This window comes from Rhipicephalus sanguineus, chromosome 7 (assembly GCF_013339695.2).
Source record: "Rhipicephalus sanguineus isolate Rsan-2018 chromosome 7, BIME_Rsan_1.4, whole genome shotgun sequence".
Taxonomy (NCBI): domain Eukaryota; kingdom Metazoa; phylum Arthropoda; class Arachnida; order Ixodida; family Ixodidae; genus Rhipicephalus; species Rhipicephalus sanguineus.
In genome coordinates, this window is record NC_051182.1 from 44,082,278 (window position 1) to 44,103,738 (window position 21,461).

The window sequence follows — 21,461 nt, forward strand, 5'->3', positions numbered from 1 at the left end:
AAGTAAAAAGTGGAGACTTATATACAGTGGCAGGTCGATAAACAACTGCAACTCTTACATTTTGCACGCACATTATAAGACACTCTATATGAGGCGTGATACAGGTCAAGTCGTCGATGACATCCTGATTGAGGGCATCTTTAACATACATACTGATCCCACCACCCCGATTCGAAGAACAAACAATGCCATTACGAACATAACTCGCGATCTGTGGTGGGCTATCTTTCGGAGTCAGCCAAGATTCCGTAAAACATAAAAGATAAAATTTACTCTCAAAAGAATTTAGGAACAAGCTGATGTCGTCCGTTTTGTTCCTAATGCTGCGAGCATTTAGGTGATATGCAGCAAACTGCTCAGACAACACTTTGAAGATGCACAAGAGATTATCTTAGTCATAATATTGGCAATCTGAAACATTGGCCATCCTGAGGTAGTTAAGACAGCCCAAGTTCTGAGAGTTTAGAACTAATGCATTTTATCTATATCTTCTCGGCAGCAGATTCCGAGTCTCTCCGATGTCTCCGTTTTTCTCGCGAAGATTCTCGCAATATCAAATTTAGTGACCGGTTCCTGGATTGCGGCACACTTTTTCACAATCTCAAATGGCTCTCCTTCATTTGGCGCACCTTTTATTTCATGGTTATTAGCACGGATGCATTGTTCGAGCTCTTCCACTTTTATTTGTAGCTGTCGACTTTCTGTCACTAGTTTTTCGTTAGCTTTCCGTGATGTTAACAGTTCCTCGCGCAAAGCCTTGAGTTCTTGTGAGAGCAAATGGACATTGTCACAAGTCTCACTACAGTGATCAACGCAATATTGGAAACCACAGAGCCCGGCCCGAATTTCCCTCTTAAAATCGTGAAGCGATTTCTTAATATCCTTCGTCATGTCAGGAAACACAAACACGCAATAGTTTGGCAGCAGTGCAAAATTCAAAACTTCTATAGTTTTAACGCAAGTGGAACAACGCTCACCTGCGTGAAAAAGTATACAGTATCAGGCGACGTGAAGTCGATGCGCACTGCCACCACACTGAAGATCACCCAGTGGATGGTCGGTTTATATATGCACGGTCAAGAAACCGCGTGACATGCGCAGGAGTAGTGTGCCTTGCTTCCACCACCGACAGCTGATGTGGCCGGCAACCGATGGATTCAATCCTTTTTCCGCTTCAAAGGGCACTTTCGCAGTGCACACTTCAAACAGGCTGCGTGAAAAAATATACATTATCAGGCGATGTGAAGTCGATGCGCACTGCCGCCAAACTGCACGCGGCGAGTATGGGGGTCTCAAGGGGTTGTAAGAGGCTACGTTGTCGAAGTGTCGGTGTGCAAGTACGCAGGCATGAGACGGTCGACGGAAATAGTATCTCCGTGGCCATTGATGAGCAGACAGGAGTGTTCAGGTGCACAGTTGACGACCTTAAACAGCCCATCATACGGGGGCTGCAAAGGAGGTCGCACGGCATCGTGTCGCACGAAAACGTGTGTGCAGTTTTGGAGGTCAAAACTGACATACACACGACGAGATGTTCGTCGTTCTGGAGGTGGAACCACGGTACGCATAGCGTTGCGTAGGTGGTATGCGCAGTCGGATTCTTGTAGCCCGCGCTAGTACGCTACAAGCAATTTCGAAAAAAGGTTACATTGCGTATTTCATTCGTATTTGTAGTCGATTCGGTGTAATCGCTATTAAATTCGAGTCCCATTCGGTTCTGAAATTCAATATTCACACATCTCACTTGTAGAACAGTTCTGCATATCATTCCATAGGTCACATGCCGATAGAAAATAGTGTATTTAATTGAATTCACCGTGGATATTGATGTGAGAAAAGTTTAAAGTAGTGATTGCTAAATAGAAAACTGAGATGGACGCTTATAGAATACGTTAGAGAAAGGCCTGCCTCCGAAAAAAAGTTCTATAAGCCCGCATAAAGAATTTCTCGAGTTGCCATTTTAATTTGTCGATCCTTGAAAGTACAGATCTTTTCTTCATTTGCACTTTTTTGCTGCAGTTTTACCTATGCTCTACTTTTCACATTGTCAGCAGTTCATACAACCGGACTGTTTTAAGCTTGACCTGTGGCGGTACGTAATGAAAGTTTTTACCCCGCGCCCAAACGCGCTTGAATTAGACAGCAGGCGGGGGACGCACCTAGGCGCAACGCATTCTTGAAGATGGGAAATTTAGTGCCTTGACATATTAAACATGAAATGTCTTTTATTGTCATGAGGTTAAGGTAACACGTTTAGCTTAGTGCCGATGAAAGAATCTAACATATTAACCTACCTTATAGCATAAAATCGTTGTCATGACGGCAAGCGATAATTATGTGATTATGCCCACGCTACATGCGTACTACTGTCGATCGAATATTGTTGCCCATACGCAACATCAAAGTTAATTCAGTTACACACCGCACAGTATTTTAGCCCTTGACGACATCGTGTGCTATACACATGTTATCAGCACTAAAGCACGAGCATAAGCCATTGGTTCATTGCTTACAATATGATAGCGAAGTCGACTGACGGAAAATTGTGATGTGCACCAACCAATTAGAGCTCTATCTTAAAAGAAATGGTGCTGGCCCACCGAGCGGCATTTTATTTTTGCCTGTTTGCCAGGCAGTGCAAGCGAATGACGCTTGCACTGCCTTCAACGAAACAACAGGTAGGTCAATGATACCTCAAGTGTACTGACTTGTGAATTGTGTTTCATGCAGCTGTGTTTTTGACGCCAGCTCGGAAGGCTTCAACAGCGTAGCAAACTTCAGCCCCGCCAACCCAGCCTATAAGGACATAATAGAGAAAGACCTGGTAATGAACGTCTACCGCGACGGGCAATGGGGATCGTATAGACACCGCACCGTCAGTGAGTTGTCCGAGTTTACTTCTGCATGAACCTGATTCTTTATATCTTGCGAAACATGTTTGTAACTGACGCTTTGAAGATTCTTATACGCTCTGACATGTACCGGTAGCACTTCCGAAAACATGTTCTTTTCCTCCGTAGAGGAAGCATTGTATGCCTAAATTGAACGGTTTGGCTATTTATTATAATAGGCACACGTAACTGCATGTCATTAGCGCAACAAGCCTGTGTGAGCTCCTCGGAAACACTTGACTTGCTGTCTACGCCCCCTGGCGCAACTAAAAACCATCGTTACCGCGGCATCTGAGGGCATACCAAGGCCTGGGGTGCTATGCAGGATGACCCGAGTTTGGCGAAACTCGGGATCTTTCCGAGCTCTGGCGACACCCCCTTTTGATTGAACTAACAGTACGAGAAGGTGAAGTCCATCCCTCAGCGCGCGATCCGTTCTATCGGTTACGATGGAACACGGCGTCACGTCAAGGGTGATTGAAAAGGCTGGGTGGTATCTTCAAACTAGAAGTACCTTCTTTCATTTGTTTGTCGTTCCACTGAGTGCAAAAGCGCACCCAAGCAGGAAAAGTGGCAGAAAGTTCTACCAACTATTGGCCGCGAGATCGAGCGGAGTCGCCGCCTGGCAGCTACTGGCTGAAGCGCGCTTAGTGTGGATTGCTCCATGCGTCGTCTGCTAGGCGCGTTGTGTTTGCATGTGCGCGTACGTCATGCAGGGCCCCAAAAGGCGGTTTGTTCCTTTGCGTTGGTGCAACTTTAACCGCTCGTACGTATGCCTAACACGATGTAAAGAAGCATTTGGCCTTGATCGGCTGTATATGTACTGTAATAAAATCAGTGAGTGCACTTGTCGAGAGTGCTGTGTGCGGTCGTCGTACCATCCGTTCACGAGAGTCATATCAGAGTATGTGCCGCTCTGTGGCTCAAGCGCATTGCAAAGTGCACTCGACGTTGTCCAAAAGATGAGAAGTATTCAATCTCATGTGAATATAGCCTTTTAGCGGCTCGGTGGTTAAAAAAAAATCACAGCATATCCACGGAGTGAATGATGATGAGCTGCGGAGGTTCATCGGTAAACCGTGAATCGTCCGTGAATTCTGCCCAGTACATCATCACCGACGTGAGATCGGGCGCGTTTATACTAAAGGTTCGATGAGTTATGACGACTTGCAACTCACTTTAATTTTACATGTACGATGTGAATTTTCATTGTTTAGAAAACCATTGCTTTAGAAAGCATCTGGCGTATTTCGTTAAGCAGCTGGCGTCTTGTCGTTTTGCTTTAGAAACATCTGGCGTTCTTTCGTTTTGCTTTTAGAAAACATCTGGCGTCCTTCGTTGGTTTATTTCATCAATCAACGGCGTTTTGAACAAAACTTTCATTGTTTATTCACGCACAGGAGAAATGTCACCAGGCACTACCTTGGAGGTAAACAATGGCTGCTAATGGGAATGAGAGACAGAAGAAGTCGGCTTTTAGCTAACACTTACACTTCTACTTCTACTAACGTTTCCTACTGGAACATGCCAATGGCTGCTAATGGTGAATGAGAGACAGAAGAATTCGGCTTTTAGTTAACGCGCACGCTGCGAATTTTTTATTGTTCAACAACGCACAGGAAAAATCTCCCACCGGCACCACCTTGGAGGTCAAGATCTGGTACTAGCGTTACTACTGGTTACGCACTACTACGACTACGAGGGACGAACGAGTGCCGCCTTAATGAGATTCGCCCCTAAAAGGCTCTCATGCACTTGCGGGTTGTGGTTAGGTGTATAACTTCGGGACTGCCGTTTATAGGTTACGCGACGAGCTTTAGTTGTGTACGGTCCTGGTCCCACTGCAGAGAAATATTTCTGTCAAGTCACGTCTGACACTTCGGTACTTAAATTGTCCCCTAAACAGCACAGAAAATGGTATGACACGGAAATCGCTGCCTTGCGCAATTATTACTTGTGGCGAAATGTATACAAAGACACCCGTGTACTTGCGAGGTAGCTTATGCCTGTCAAATTTGCGCTTTGGCAAGTTCAGTGTCGGAAGTGCGTCAGGCCTCAATCTCCTCCGCGAAAACCCTTAAAAAAGACAGCGAGCGAGAAAAATATATTCATCAAGATCAGCAGTGGCGATAAACTCGCTCGCGCATTTGCATCGCTTAAGTGGCGAGTGAGGGCTCATAAAACGATGCCCTTTACTATGCACCAGATCATGCATAGACACGTGCCGCGTTTCGGTGCACGTACTTGCCCTGCGGAACACTGAGAACTGTTCTCGCGGGCGTGTAAACACAATGGAACATGCGCGAACTACAAAAGGGCTCGGGGACTCTCGTTTAAACAGACGAACAAACTGCATTCACAGCGCAGACGGTACATGAATGACAAAGAATAAATTCCATAAATTAATTTTGTTCTTTCTCGATTGATTCTCGCTTAATTATCCTGCGGAAGTGTACGAAAATCAAAGCACAGGGAAGCTTCCCCGAGCGTTCGCTTACTCCGACCGTCTTCGCGCTCGTAGTGCACAGCAGCAACAAGCATATAAATGCACACATTAGCGAAGTTATCGCTGACTACTCACCATTCTTTCTCGCCTGCGAACGCTTGAATGCATTCTAAAAAGACAGGGCGTGCAAACAAGGACACAAGAAAGAAGTCAGGACACCATGTATTTCCATGTATTTAAAGTCGACGCTTGTAGGTTGGTTGTTTATGTGCAGAAATCAGGGATATGTATTGGTTCTAAGGTTGCTCCGGTTCTTAGTGATTTATACCTTAGCAAGATTGACAATCTTTTGGAAGGCGCCTTAGGTAATTCGGTTATTAAGGTTTTTCGTTATGTTGACGATTACTTGATCTTTTGTAGTGGTGAGGACTTTGAAAAGGTGGTAACTTCCGTGAGCGAAAAATTTGAAATTAATGGAGGTGGGCTGAGCATTACAAAAGAGGTGCCTCAGAATAATGGAATACAATTTCTAGACATTTCATTAACGTTCCAGAAGAACAACGTGTGCTGGCAGTATTCTCCTAGATCTTCGAAACCGCTGTTAAATTTTTCGTCGAAGCACTCGAAGGTTGTAAAAAACGGTATCGCCATGTCTTGCCTTAAATCAGCCCTCACCAAGTCGTGTGAGCACAAAATGAGTGATAGCTTTAACGCACAGGTTACGCGTCTTTTAGATGTAGGGTATCCTCGTGATGCAGTGGCCACGGTCGCTGAACGTTTAAAGAAGTCTATTGTGTTAAGTCCGAGCATGGTTGCAGAAAGCGATAAGAAGAAACGTGTCGTAGGTATACCGTACATTCATTGCGTGTCTCACAGGCTAAAGAAAGTAGGAAGTAGATACGGCGTTAATCTTGTTTTCACGGCTGCCAATAAGCTAGGTAAGATTTGCGCCGCTGTGCAGAGGAAGAATGAGCGAGTAAAAGACAAGAAGCGGACCGATATTTGTTTCGTAAAACACACCAACAAATTCACTGATTGCCGTACGAGTGTGGTGTATAAGATCCCTTTCAGCTGCGGTCGCTTCTACGTAGGACAAACGGGCCGGTGCATAAACCAGAGATTGTTGGAACATAAGAGATCGCTAACAGGAGGCTCACCTTCTAATCTATCTTTACATTGCCGAGATTGTAAGTGCACGCCAAAATTCGATGAATGCGCAGTGTTGTACCGTCATAGAAATGAAGAAACGCGCCTGATGATAGAAGCATGGCATATCGAGAATAGTGGTAACGCATGCGTGAGCCAACCGTCGATTAACTTGCATAAAGATGAAATCAAATGCCTTAACAGTTATCTTCAACGTAGACCGCCACGCGTGCAGGATTGATAGGTTCGCCTGTTGCATGGGCATGCGCAGATAAGTTTTCGTGCCTTCTTTCTTTTCAGCCGTTGTGCGTCTCTTCAGTTGTTAGTCGGCGTTTGTGGTGTCCTGACTTCTTTCTTGTGTCCTTGTTTGCACGCCCTGTCTTTTTAGAATGAATACTTACCAACTAGCTCAGCTCTCTGTTATTCTAAGCTTGAATGCACCGTCGTCAAAGTGCTTGCTGCACACCATCGCGTACTTGGAAGGCGTCTTGCCGTTACGAAGCCTAACGAGCCACAGTCGGCGACGTTCCGCGTCGGTGGCATAAAAATGGAAGCTTATCCCTGGCTCTGTGCAGTATGTGCGGCATCGTGGCACCGAACAAAACCTCACCATCGATAACGAAGAGTTTTCTGCGGGTACGGAACACGAAATCACAATGTGAAAACAGAAGCCCCGTGCACTTTTACACACACCGCACGAAACCAGTATCCACACTAGCCGGGTGACGGTGCTGCCACCTATTGGTCGATCTCGCCGCGAATATTGTTACGGGGAGACGACAGACGAAGGCTGTATTTACAATATTCACACAACCGCAGTAATCGGGGTAACAACCAAGATGGCGGAACTGCAACAAACCCCATCCTCCTCTTCTTCGTCCTCTAGGTAAGCGGCACATAGCATTACCCTCCAGCGGTGAAAGCACCGAGTCGGTGCACCCGGCCAAAGACTGTCGCGAGAATGGTCACTATACAGAGGCGTCGCTGGGTTCCGGTATGTGATAGGGCTTCAGACGGACAACGTGAACAATGTCGGTGCGGGGCTGAGTCGACAAGGACGAAGACAATGGTTCTATTTCATACGTCACGTCAGTCACTTGGCGGCATACACGGTATGGTCCGGTGTACGGGAAGAGTAGCTTTTTAGAAAGCCCAACACGACGTGCTGGAGACCAGAGGAGGACAAGAGATTAAGGAAGAAAATGGGCGTTCCTGTGACGGCGATTGTAGCGAGATTGTTGGCCCGCTTGCGATTCGGTTAAACGAACGCGCGCAAGTTGACGTGCATGGTCGGCGCAGATATGGCTTCTTGAGCGTACTCAGTAGGTGGGCACATGGAAGGAGGCATCATCGTGTCCATAGGCAACGCTGGATTTCGGCCGAATAAGAGAAAGAAAGGCGAATAACTAGCCGTCTCGTGCAGGGACGTGTTATACGCAAACGTGACAAAAGGCAATGTTCTATCCCACTCTTGGTGGTCGGCCGACACGTAAATTGCTAGCATGTCGGTAATGGTCCGGTTCAACCGCTCCGTCAAGCCATTCATCTGTGGATGGTAGGCCGTAGTTAGCTTGTGTTTCGTCAAGCAAGACGCCAGGATGTCATTGATGACCCTGGAAAGAAACTGCCTGCCACGGTCGGTGAAGAGCTGGCGCGGTGCCCTTTATTGAAGGATGACGTTATGGAGCAAGAAGTCTGCTACGTCGATCGCTCAGCTGGTTCGAAGTGCGAGAGTAAATGCAAACCGCGTAGCATAGTCCGTGGCAACGGCGATCCATCGATTTCCCTAGACAGACGTAGGAAATGGACCAAGCAAGTCGAGGCCGACACGATGAAACGGCTCATATGGGATGTCGAGTGACTGAAGACGACCAGCAGGCGGGAGTGTAGACCTCTTCCGGCGCTGACAAAGGTCGCACGAGGTCACGTAACGGCGGACCGACCGATACATTCCTGGCCAGTAGAAACGACGGCGTGCACAATCGCAGGTGCGGGAAAATCCGAGGTGCCCCGCTGTCGGCACATCATGAAGTTGGGCCAGAACAATCGAATGAAGGTGTGCCGGAATCACAAGCAAGAGGTCACGACCGTCAGGTATGAAACTGCGACGAAGCAAGGTTCCATCGCGTAGCACGAAGTGACAAAGGGAGGAATCAGGAGTCGGTGAGTTGAGGCCGTCAATGATCTTGCGGAGAGTCGGGTCACGGCGTTGCTCAGCAGAGATGAAGACGTCAGTTAATGCGAGCACAGATGGAATGGTATCGTTCGCCGAAGGTTCTGGTGGGTCTACGGGATAACGAGACAGGCAGTCGGCGTCCTGATGCAAGCGGTCAGACTTGTAGACGACAGTGTATGTGTACTCTTGAAGTCGCAATGCCCAACGACCAAGGCGACCAGTGGGATCCTTCAGAGAAGACAGCCAGCAGAGGGCGTGGTGATCACTGACAACGGTGAAGGGTCTGCCGTACACATAAGGATGAAATTTGCCGACGGCCCAAACAAGAGCGAGGCACTCTCTCTCAGTTATTGAATAATTCCGTCCAACTGCGCAAAAAAGGTGGCTGGCGTATGCAATAAGGCAATCCTGACCACGTTGCTTTTGGCCGAAAACAGCGCCGATTCCATGACGACTGGCATCGGTACGTACTTCGGTGGGTGCAGAGTCGTCGAAATGAGCCAACACGGGGGGCGATGTGAGTAGGTCGACGAGATGAGAAAAAGCCGACGCTTGGACAGGACCCCAAGAGAAGGGGAAGTCCTTTTTAAGAAGGCATGTGAGGGGCTGCGCAATCGCTGCAAAATCTTTAACAAAGCGGCGAAAATAGGAGCATAGGCCAAAAAACGACCGAACGTTCTTGGAAGTGCGTGGAGTGGGGAAGTTTGTAACGGCGCGTATTTTTGCAGGGTCAGGCCGTACACCCGCATCGTCAACAAGATGCCCCAGCACGGTGATCTCGCGGCGGCCAAAGCAGCATTTCGAAGAGTTGAGCTGAAGACTTGCGGTGCGAAAGACTTGTAAAATAGCCGACAAGCGTTGTAGGTGGCTTGAGAACGTAGGTGAGAAAACGACGACATCGTCGAGGTAGCAGAGGCATGTGGACCATTTTAAACCCCGAAGGAGGGAGTCCATAATGCGCTCATATGTTGCGGGTTAGTTACACAACCCAAAGGGCATGACTTTAAACTAGTAGAGCCCATCCGGTGTAATAAAGACCGTCTTCTCCCGATCATTTTATCGACAGCGATTTGCCAATAGCCTGAGCGAAGGTCTATGGAAGAAAAGTACCGTGCGCCATAAAGAGAATCAAGGGCTTCTTCTATTCGCGGCAAAGGGTAGACGTCTTTCTTGGTGATGTTGTTAAGGTGCCGATAGTCGACGAAGAACCGCCAGGTGTTGTCCTTCTTCTTTATAAAAACTACAGGAGACGCCCAAGGACTCGAAGATGGCTCGATGATGTTCTTAGCGAGCATCTTGTCGACTTCCGTTTGAATGACGCCGCGCTCGGTAGCAGAGACACGGTAAGGACGTCGATGAATGGGTCTTGCGTCCCCGGTGTCAATACAGTGGGTGACCAGAGATGCTTGACCAAGCTGCGGCGAAGCGAAATCGAAAACGTCGCGGTATGACACCAACAAAACGCGTAGTTCCTTGCTTTGGGAAGGGGAAAGGTCCGGGGCAATCATGTCGTCGAGTGGGTCATCAATGGCTGTCAGTTGGGCTTGTTGGTTCATGATCTTAAGGGTTGAATCGCGCAAACGAGACAGGGACTAAAAGAAGGGACGACAACACACAGAGCGCTCTGTGTGTTGTCGTCCCTTCTTTTAGTCCCTGTCTCGTTTGCGCGATTCAACCCTTAAGGTCATCAAGTGTTGCGCTAGTAGCAGGGCTTCCTGAAGCCGGTGGTGGAGTATCAATGGCTAGGGCCACAGGGTCGTGTATGTCTAAAGGTGATATAGTGCCCAGCGTGATACCTCCAGGAAGCAACTGTGCGCAACGTCCAAAGTTGAGTACAGGTATACATGCTTGGTTCGCAGAAACAGTAACAAGGGAGTGAGGCAGAGCTACACGTCGCGTCAGAAGAACGTCCAAGGAAGGGGTAATCAGGTAGTCGCCATCACGGACAGGAGGGTCCGGGGTGAATGAGACGTAAGTAGCTGTAGCTGCGCGCAAGCGAACCAAGTGGACAGCGCATAAACGTGGTGGCGACGCGACGTTGAGGTCAGGCATAGCAGGAAGCCCTAACTGTAAAAGGCCAGAAGAACAGTCGATAAGGGCAGAATGCGTGCTCAGAAAGTCGTGGCCGAGAATGAGGTCATGGGGGCACTCGTCCAGCACAGCAAAGAGAACTGAGGTCTTGTGGTCATCGAAGCTCACACGCGCAGTACACATTCCAAAAACGCGAGGTGTACCGCCATCGGCTACACGAACAACAGGTAATGAAGCGGGCGTCAGCATCTTGCGAAGGCGGCGAGAAAGGTGAGCGCTCATTGCGGATAATTGGGCGCCAGTATCGATGAGCGCCAAAACAGGCACGCCATCAACTTCTACGTCCAAAAGGGTTTGTCGGGTAGCCAGAGTCAACAGAGGATTTCCGGGTCGGTAGGACAATGCAGCATCACCTCCGGGAGCTGCACTGGTCAGTTTTCCGAGGAGTGACGGCGAGGGTACGGCGAAGGTGAGCGACGGGGCAAAGGTGACCGAGAACGTCGCTGGTTCTGCGGGGACGGCGAGCGGTCGTAACGTGGGGTCGAAGTTTGGGCGTGAATGTTTGTAGGGTCTTCGCGGGCGTAGAAAGGTGAGGATCGAGTGTTCTCTGCACGGTACGTTGCAGAGGAGACGATGGCCGACGATAACGACAATAGCGAGAAGTGTGGCCGACCCCATTGCAGTTGAAGCATATCGGCCTGTCATCTCGTGTGCGCCACTGGTTCGGATCACGGAACCTGGAATAGATCGGTTGTGGGTGGTAGGAGCGAGCAGTGCTGACCGCGGGACGACTTAGGGCACATATGGGCTGGATACCTGCGTTCGCCAGTTCTTCGCGCACGACGGCCTGGATTAAGACAACTGTCGGGCGGCTCTCCTCGTAAGAACGGGCCTGCGGTGCGGATGGGGATGCTGCCTCGATCTCGCGCCGCACAAGGCGCAGGAAGTTTTCGGTACTGTGCGGTGGCTGGAGCTGGACGTCTTCGCACGACGACGTGGCGGCGGTGTTAGGGAGCCGGACAAATTGCTGCGTGACTCGACGACTCTTCGCTTCTTCAAAGAGTCGGCACTCCCTGATGATGTCGTCGATGGTGGAGCAGTCCTTGTAGACTAATAAGTGAAATGCGTCATCGGCGATGCCTTTAAGAATGTGGCTGACTGTCAGTTTCAGGCATTTGGTGGTCAACTTGCCGGCACAAGGCTAAGACATCCTGGATGTACACCATGTACGGCTCGGTCGACGTTTGTGCACGGCACGAAAGTTCTTTCTGGACGGCTCGTTGGCGTGCAATAGGCTTTCCGAAAAGGTCTTTCATTTTTTGTTTGCATTCGTCCCAACTGGTCAGCTCCTCCTCGTGCGTGTCGAACCACACACTGGCCGTTCCCCGGAGGGAGTAACTGACGTTTGCGAGCATCAAAGTGGGATCCCACCGGTTGGTCTTGCTGGCGCGCTCACATTCGGCCAGCCACTTTTCGACGCGCACGTTGTCAGTTCCGCGGAAGGTACCCGGGTCTCGAACATGGGTCACAACAACCTGGCTGGGTTCAGTTGGCGTAACGGGGGCTGGATCAACGGGCCTGCCTGTCGTCATGATGGATTGCCCAAGGAGACGGCGGCTGCGAAGTTCGGGGTAACAACTAAGATGGCGCATTGGTTGGTTGGTTGGTTCCTTAGGGGAATAGCTCAACCCACAACGGGGGATCGGCCACGAAGCCTGCGGCAGTAGACTTTGTGAAAAGATGGCGGCACAGCAACAAACCCCGTCCTCCTCTTCTTCGTCCTCTAGGTAAGCGGCACATAACAATATTTTTAGGAGCTTGCTCGCCAAGCTTCTTTTGCTCGCGCCTTGTCCGTCGACTGCGTGTACACTAGTTCCCATTGGTCCCGCCAAAAGTTGATAGGCGCAGCTGCGCTCTCTCCATTGATTTCAAGAATGCTCATTAGATGGCGCCTCGCCGCTCCATCCTCGGCGCGTGCGCTAGTTAGGTAGCTGACCGTGAGGGCCGCGCCTCTGTTTTGACGCGCTTCATTTCACTTCGTCGAAGCTTACTCACTGAACACTCTTTGTTGCCGCATTACTGCATGAAAACCCCAGCCAAGGCGACAGCGCGGCGGGCTTGCAACGCAGCTGTAGCTCGAGCTCGCCGCCAAGACCCTGCGGTGAGAGTCCGGGAGGCCGAAGCGAACAGGGCTCGCCGTCAAGCAAACCCGGAGCTGCGCAACAGCGCAGCAGAAGAGAAGCGGGCGCGCCGTAAATCGGACCTTGTGGGGAGAGGTCGCGAAGCAGAAGCAGCACGGAAGCGGCGGCAAGAGAACCCCAAAGAAGTGCGGGCGCGTCAAAGCGTCAAAAGCGTCAAAAGCGGTCAAAAGCGGTCACTACCAGAGGTTGGCGGCGCCGATGCGCGCTTAAAGCGCGATTTCCTCGGCCACACGTTCGGCCACAGCTGCACAGCGTTGTCACGTCTATATATGATGGTAGAGGAAAGTGTGCGCTGGATACGCGGATTACCCAATCATCTCCGAGCAAGCTCCTCTAACAACATTGACTTCGTGGATATGGCGGTGTTTAGGGGCGCAGCTCCTCTTAGTCTAACCTTGTCACGTGTCTGACTATCCGGCAGTACCTCCCGAATAGTATAATATATGGCGCTGTCTCATAGAGGTACATACAAACTGCAGTTGAGTGATGATATTCTAGATGGCGCTGTACACAATCTGTGTCGTCAACACCATTTCCCGTCTCATTTCCTAAATAGCGTTGGTCCAATAGAAGTGTGTGCAATAGCGCGCTTGTGTGAATCGCCACTAGATGGCGGTGGAAGTGCCGCTACTCTCCGATTGGTTGCTGCGCGGGCTGTGCCTGGGTGCGCGGGGAACGAGTGCCTCTCTCAGTCTCCTGGATCTTCGCCGTACGTGTCGGATCGTTGGTGGGCGAAGCGAGCACCGCGGCGAAGCGAGCGCGGCGCCTAGCGCATCCCACTCACCAATCACAGCCCCTGGTGAGAAATGGGTCGAGAAACGTTACTATTTACTTGTTTGTGGAGACCAAGGAGGTTCTATAGAACCTCTGGAGTGGCAGTCCCGGCCGCCGCCAACGGGAGCAAGTGAAGCCGCCGGCGGCCATGTAACTAGAGGAAAAACGGGGCGCGACCGCCATAGACGGCAATGGAATACGCGCGGCGCGCGCGTTGGTTTGCAGTCCCACAGTCAAAAAATGAGATGGAAACTGCTTTAAAGTTACACCCACGAACAGTTGGCTCTTCTCGTTTATGAAACAAATTATGTCATACACCCATTGTCAGCTGCAGACTTTCAGAATAATCTGTTGTCGAAGGGGTGCTTAATACATATGTGTTACTAGGAACTGGGTGTTTGTGATGTAACGGCCTCAGTGTTCAAGGGGTAACCACGAGCTAACGTGAAACGCACTCTTTAAATAGGCACACATCCATCACGCGAACATTTGGCCAGAAGGAGGATTCGCAAGCATTAACCTACGTGGGCGACGCGCAGCGCGCATAGCCTCGAAGCGAGGTTGCTCGCCCTCTCAGACTAGACGCATAAAAAAGTAAATCAGCCGCGTCCTTGGGTGTTTCGGTTCCGGTTGGGTCGGATTTCAGAAGAGTTACATCTTGCTTTTGCCGCAATTTCTTCTCTTCGTAACTATTTGTGTTGAAGCTACGTCAAGGAGGTAGAAACTAACAGGCTTTTGTAGATGCGCTGGGAAAGCGGGAAAAATTGTAGGTTCACTGCCACGCCGTCTGCCCTGGTCGTCTGCCCCGTTCTGTCGAAGCAGCATTCTGCGAAGTGAATAGAGCAGAGGTGGTTGTTTGGTTGGTTGTTCCTTGACACCTGGAGTAGCAAGCCAGGCGACAAACCAGGCTAACCTCTCCGGGCATTTCATTAAAGAATCTTATCTCTCTCTTGGCAACCTGGCGCAACCCACCGCGGGGGATCGGCCATGAAACGGGCGGCACCTTATTTTAGAGATAAATTGTTTTACATGGAGCAGAGGTGGTCAGAGCTGGTCACCGTCCTTAGCTCTCTAACCACTTCTTCGACCGGCACGTTTCCAGGTAGAACGCTGCGCGCAGTCTTTCGGAAACATGTAACACGGATAATCACGTCATGGAATGTTGCGTTTGCCAATTTCTCGCATGAATCAAATTCGATATCCATGCGCCGGATAAATATGCATGCACGCCGTCAGTCTTGACTTGCAAGAAAACACCAGAAATCTCGGAATTCTAAGGGCGTTCAGACTTCCTACTCGTACCAATAATGCTCGGTACGTCCAGCTAGACTGCACCCCATTATTTGGTACTTCGTGCATACACTTAAAAATTACGTACAACGTCGTGTCAGCGAACATTTAAAGCGTAAAATTTTCGTCGATACAACTGTACGCATGTATTACATGTATGCGCACCTTTCAAATTGTTTCCAGTTTAACAGCATGCACGGAAAAACAGACAATCGTCAGCGAACGAAGTGAGGACACTTACACGTGAAAAGTGATCCCAGGAGTCTTCTTATTGCGATTTGTGCAGCCATAAGCGACGCACGAATTCACCATGGCCTCGTAAAATGTTTAACTGCTTTACAAAAGCATGCCACCGTCCCCAACGACAACTGCGACGGCGGGACAACAGAGCGCACTCCGTCGTCTGCTTTCGAGTTTTTCCTTTTGCAATATGGCGGCGACCGGCTTCACTTACGGGGGCGCCATCTCCACTCCAGAAGAAATAGTATATAACCTCCTTGGTGGAGACATTGTGTCTACTGATTCGTTACTACAGAAAAATTTTCATACTTGTTATGTAGTATAGCAGGAAGCTGTCAATTTATTTACCTGTAATATTCCAGAGAAGCGCAACGAGCTGCACCAGACTGCTGCGCGTGCGCCCTTGTTGCCTTCGAGAGTGGAAATTTCTATGCTGTAGGAAGAACAAACAAATTTTCCGAAAGAGGACAAACGCCCACGAACACGCCCGTGGGAGGCGCAATGATCAGTTGGCAAAAAGGTAGCGCGACAATCACGCTGACGTCGCTGCACTGTCCAAATGTTGACTGAGTGGCGGCGGTGTGGCGTTCGCACGCAGTGTTCCTTTTAAAACCGCCGCAAACGCCGCACATGCATTTGTGATGCCATGCTCGTTCTTGTAAACGTTTTTCTGAACGCAGCTGTCGCGTGCTCCGCATTGTCTTCCTGTCATGACCGCCGTAATGCAAGCTTGGGGCAAACTCGTGTGCCCGAGAAGCTCGGGCCATCCTGCATAGCATCCCTGTTCATAGTTGCCAAATGTCGGATGCGAATCGCTATCTCGCGAAACCGAAACTGTTGGTTGGTTGGCTGTTCCTAGAGGAATGGCACAACCCACCACGAGGGATCGGCCACTACTCGTGCGGCAGTAGGATTTGTGAATGAAAAAAAGGGATAAATGTGTGTCCCTACACTTCCGTCCAGCACGCGTCTTGCGTACACAGAATATGAGTCGAAAATTGAATAAAATGTTGCAAGAAAATGTGAGCCCACGTGCTGTTCCGGTCACTGGACATTCGCGGCTAATTAGCGATTCGTATGTACTGACGTTAACGTGCAATATTCTGCAGCGCAGGTTCAAGACAAATAAGCAACTTTCATTTTCGTTTTAGAAAAATTAGCGACCAGGACGCTCCTGCTTGAACTTCAACATTGTTTTGAATTTAGGGATTAGGATGAGAGAGTGTAGAGAAAGACAGCATTCACGTTTGTTTGACTGGTACCACGCAAGTCAACCGAGACAAGTAGCATTAGTCAGTGCCGCCCTTCGTTTCGACAATCGCAATGAATACGTGAATTAAGAATTAATTGTTCGTTAGATCAATAGTTCTAACGAGGCCTCGCAAGGACACTTTTGTCGGCATTTTACTATGACACTAGTGTCACGGCAATGGATGAACAAGTGCATATACACTGAAGCTACCGTTCGGTTGTTTATAACAGGGAGTTACGCCGGGGCTAACAGCGTTCATTATGGCTTGGTTGTGTCGTAGCACAAATAAACAATTTTATGAGTAGTGTGAAAGTCGATAATACCGTGAAATAAAGGTAAATTAAACTTGCCGCTTTTACAAGCAATTTAATTTCCTTACCATTTAAACTAAATTTTTCTGTTGCCAATAGCAATATATTCCACACCGTACGAGCGCGTTCCATAGGCACACCAAAAAATCACAGCATATCCACAGAGTGAATGATGATGAGTGGGCGAAGCTGCGGAGGTTCATCTGTAAACCGTGAATCTTCCGTGAATTCTGCCCAGTACATCATCACCGACGTGCGATCGGGCGAGTTTATACCAAAGGTTCGATGGGAGTTATGACGACTTGCAGGTCGCTTTAATTTTACATGTACGCTGTGAATTTTCATTGTTGAGAAAACCATTGCTTTAGGAAACATCTGGCGTCTTTCGTTAAGCAGCTGGCGTCTTTTCGTTTTGCTTTAGAAACATCTGGCGTTCTTTCGTTTTGCTTTTAGAAAACATCTGGCGTCTTTCGTTGGTTTATTTCATCAATCAACGGCGTTTTGAACAAAATTTTTATTGTTTAATCACGCACAGGAGAAATCTCACGAGGCACTACCTTGGAAGTAAACAATGGCTGCTAATGGGGAATGAGAGACAGAAGAACTCGGCTTTTAGTTAACGCGCACGCTGCGAATTTTTTATTGTTCAACAACGCACAGGAAAAATCTCCCACCGGCACCACCTTGGAGGTCAAGATCTGGTACTAGCGTTACGACTGGTTACGCGCTACGACTACGAGGGACGAACGGGTGCCGCTTTAAGGAGCTTCGCCCCTAAAAGCTGAATTTCCCACTGCTGCCGTGGTTTTGTAATTGTTTGTACTCCTGTCGCACTCTATTATGAATGCTTAGATGATTGCCAACGCGATAAAGCTACCATCACTCCCACTCGTCTTAATTATGCACTTCACAGGCGGCAAGGCGACCACTACCACGCAGTACGCTTACCTGCAAGTCCAGACCCGTGGAGACCTGTCAAGTCTGCAGTGGTGCGAGTCCCCGCTCGGCTATCTACCACCTAGTGATAAAGTCGGCAGAGAGGATCTGTACGTTGACGTTTACTACGGCGCCATCAACTTCCGGGATATCATGCTTGCTAGTGGGAAAGTGAACTTGGACACAGCACGTGGTGAGTAGTGTTTTCCTCAACTTACCCGAGAATTTTACGCTACAGCGAATATACTCCGTTGCCTAGAACACATTACCGCAGGGAACAGGTTCCCGTAGATAAGACCGGGAGAGATGAAGACGAATGCCGGAAGGTTGAGCAGATGGTAGCATCCAATTTGCCAGCCTGCACTTGGGTGGGAAAATTGGAGTGAAAAAAAAAGAGCGTAGAAAGAAAGAAGAAAAAAAACTAAAAACAAACGCATACCCACAGGTTAAATAAAAAGCACAAGGCACACAGGAAAAGCGTTAGGATTACAGTCGCTCAGAAAGGCCGGTCGATGGCAAGAAGTGCAGTGGCACTTGCATGGCCTCCTTCTGCGACGTTGTGTGACGTAGATGCCGTAGAACGCCACCGGCCACGTCCCTGACGCCACTTCGAAATAGACTCAATTAGTAATAATTTGAATGAAACAACACGCTACACCGATACCCATCTATCCATGCGAGTACGAGATGAGCGCAGGCACCTCAAAGCACCGCCGTTTCCTTTATTTATTTGTATTTATTTGTAGATACTGCAATCCCACATGCGGGATTATAGCAGGGTGGGATGTACAATCATAGGTATTCCTAGATAAACAAGAACAAAATGAAAATACGGAAGCAAGTACAGTTTTCGAAATTTCAAAAAAGAAAACACTGAAATACAATATTCACGACTACATAATCAACCATGGCGACAAAATACAGTTCAAATGTACAGAATAATAAATATAAATAAATATACAAAAAATAATAAATATACATCTTAGCACTGATACTGTACAGCATTGTCGAACGGATCATAGCGTTGCTATATAGATATATATGGGCGAGAGGTACTGGGTACTCCGCACCTCCACCATTTACGAGGAACCGCGCTTTATTCGAGTCGAGCGCGAGCTGTTCCACAATGAAGATGATATGTCGAGACGACAAAGGAGAGTGACTGATTCGCTGAGCTCGTGGTCTCTCTCTCTCTCCTCTCTCTCTCTCTCTCTCTCTCTCTATATATATATATATATATATATATATATATATATATATATATATATATATATATATATATATATAAGGGTGTTTCAAATATGATGCCCTACGATTTCGAAAAACCACAACGTGGTTACGCAAAGCACACCGAGTGCATATTGTTCCCAGTATACTGTAGTAGCCACTACTAATTTCTTCGTGAATAAGTTTTAGTTAATCAGGCCTAACTTTGCTTCTAACTCCACAAATACACACCTAATCATTAAAATGTCGATGAGGCATATGTACGCATGTTCAAACGACATGTAATGGCGCTATTTTTAACAATGTACTAATTGCATGCTCGCTTTTTATGGCTAATGAAGAAGGCCCGCAATGTGTGAAATATGACACGCGCCTACACTGCAGTGCGCATTAGGAGTCAGCACCCTCAAACTGGATCACTGTGAGGTAGCAAGTCAAGACTACGCTCCAGCCTTCTCCGGGTGGGAACGTAGTCGCGTGCTATTTTTCATATTTAGTGTGCTTGTTTTATCAGCGAGAAGACATTTAACATGTAACTGGTACATTAATGAAAATAGCAGAGTTTATTTCGCGCATCGCCGTGTCTAGCTCGCAGTGAGCCTAAAAGCCCGAACAGATAAAAGAAGCACCAGCGTAAAATTAAAGTGTTAAAAAATCTGTGCAAATAGCAGGCGCGTCATAGGGTTCTCCGATAAAGCATCTTTATTTCTACCTCAGCTATTAAAAGCAAGATCTCACGGCATAATTTACAACGTTAATATAAACTTCTGGCAGTGCAAGAGCAGAATGCACGGACGAAATGATTTCATGAACCGTGTCGCGGTGGCCTTGCGTGTCGAGTTCCGTCCTATTGGTTTCGGATGGCCACGGTACGCGCACCACGCAGCTCATGGGATTTTCGAGCCGGAAAGGGAGATATGCCTTTCACATGTGACTTCATGTGTAAACAAGATAGGCAAATCTGCCCAGTCAATATGGCCACCTTCTGGCTTCACCAAAGCTTCACAGAGAGTGACCTCAGGGCCCCTCCTCAGTTTTTCCTTCCCCGATACGTTGTGGTATGTACGTTCTCGGAGCGGCACCCTGATGTGTTTCCTCATGTTCAAATGTGATGCTTTACCGATGTACAGCCCGGCTTCCACATTCTTGTGCCACGGGAGTGAAATCAAATTATCTTTAAGTTCATTGTTTCTACATTTGATAAACACGCATGATTCACCCGTTGCTAATTTTAATTACCTTTTTAGTTACGTAGTCGCTCGATTTCACGTAGTTGTCCACTTAAAAAAAACTGAAAAATCGGCTCCTTCTTCGGCCTCCTACGTGGTTGCCTCCGATGTACTACGTATTCTCATAACGTGCATAGTGCAGCCCATTTTATGGAAACAAACTAATTAAAGATTACCTGTAGGCATAATAATTCCGCCACATTATTTGTTACACGAAGATGTGTGCAGTGCGTTGAAATCAAATGAAATATTTATTATCTACATCTCACCATGTTGCTGACAAAGGTTATCAGTGATCTATTAAAATAATTCTTCGCAGTGACCGAAGGGACGCCGAAACGTATGCTTAAGTATTATTCACCCAACATAAATCCATCGCGTTGTGCCACGGTTTAAGAATACGTGTTGGTATGTGGGAATAAGCGCGATGATCATAAATACAGCATTTATCAAGGTTGGGGACAATGCAACGCTCGCGAGTATGTAGGCTAATTGTGCCCTGAAAGCAAGGCATGGCAACGCATGTAGTAACATTACGAACTAGTTTATGCTTGTTAGGTCTTTTACATTTTCCTCAAGATTGTCCACCCTAAGGACTTTCATGTAAGACAGCGAAACTCACATTTTTATCCCGGGATGCTCACACAGGTGACAATGTCACCGGGGAGGCCTTCCTCGGCATGGAGTATTCAGGCCGCGACTGGAACGGACGGCGTGTGATGGGAGGCATCAAAGGCCAGTCCATAGGAACTTTCCTGGTTGCTGACCCGGACATGACGTGGGAAATTCCTGAATTGTGGACCATGGAAGAGGCTGCTACGGTCCCCGTGGCATACTCGACTGCCTACTACGCACTCATTGTGCGTGGAGCTATGAAGCCGGGAGAGTCGGTCCTCATACACAGTGGCAGCGGAGGCGTTGGACAGGCTGCAATCGCAATTGCCCTTTCCATGGGTTGCACAGTATTCACCACTGTAGGTGAGTCCAATGTGCAAAGATAAATGTGCGGGGGTGGAGAAGGGGAGAGGGGGCTTTAAAAAAAAACCACTCCACTGGTCGACAATGGGCGTGACGTATTGTCATCTGGAACAAGATAATCGGCCTACCAGAGTATTAATAAAAATGTTCTACGAAATGTGACAGCCGCGACTAAGTGTGAGAGAGCTCCTCTAAAAAAAATTCGCGTCGCTTCCACTGGATGCACTATGCTAAAGATGCAGCACAGCTGATGGGAACCTATGTAATTCTGGCTTTTGCTGTTTTTCTAAGTTTTGCTAACTGTCCTTATTTTCCTCTATTTCTTCCTTGTGT

The 21,461-nt window shown here is 48.3% G+C and overlaps 1 protein-coding gene across 1 annotated transcript in view; it reads left to right on the forward strand.

The window, feature by feature from the left end:
* The window catches only part of LOC119398658 (fatty acid synthase-like), a 154,653-nt gene that overhangs the window by 86,340 nt on the left and 46,852 nt on the right, over window positions 1-21,461 (forward strand). Inside the window, exons 16-19 of the mRNA XM_049417381.1 lie at window positions 2,731-2,879; window positions 7,370-7,477; window positions 17,672-17,887; window positions 20,799-21,128. Of these exons, the coding sequence (XP_049273338.1) occupies window positions 2,731-2,879; window positions 7,370-7,477; window positions 17,672-17,887; window positions 20,799-21,128 (803 nt within the window). The remainder of the gene's footprint in view (window positions 1-2,730; window positions 2,880-7,369; window positions 7,478-17,671; window positions 17,888-20,798; window positions 21,129-21,461) is intronic.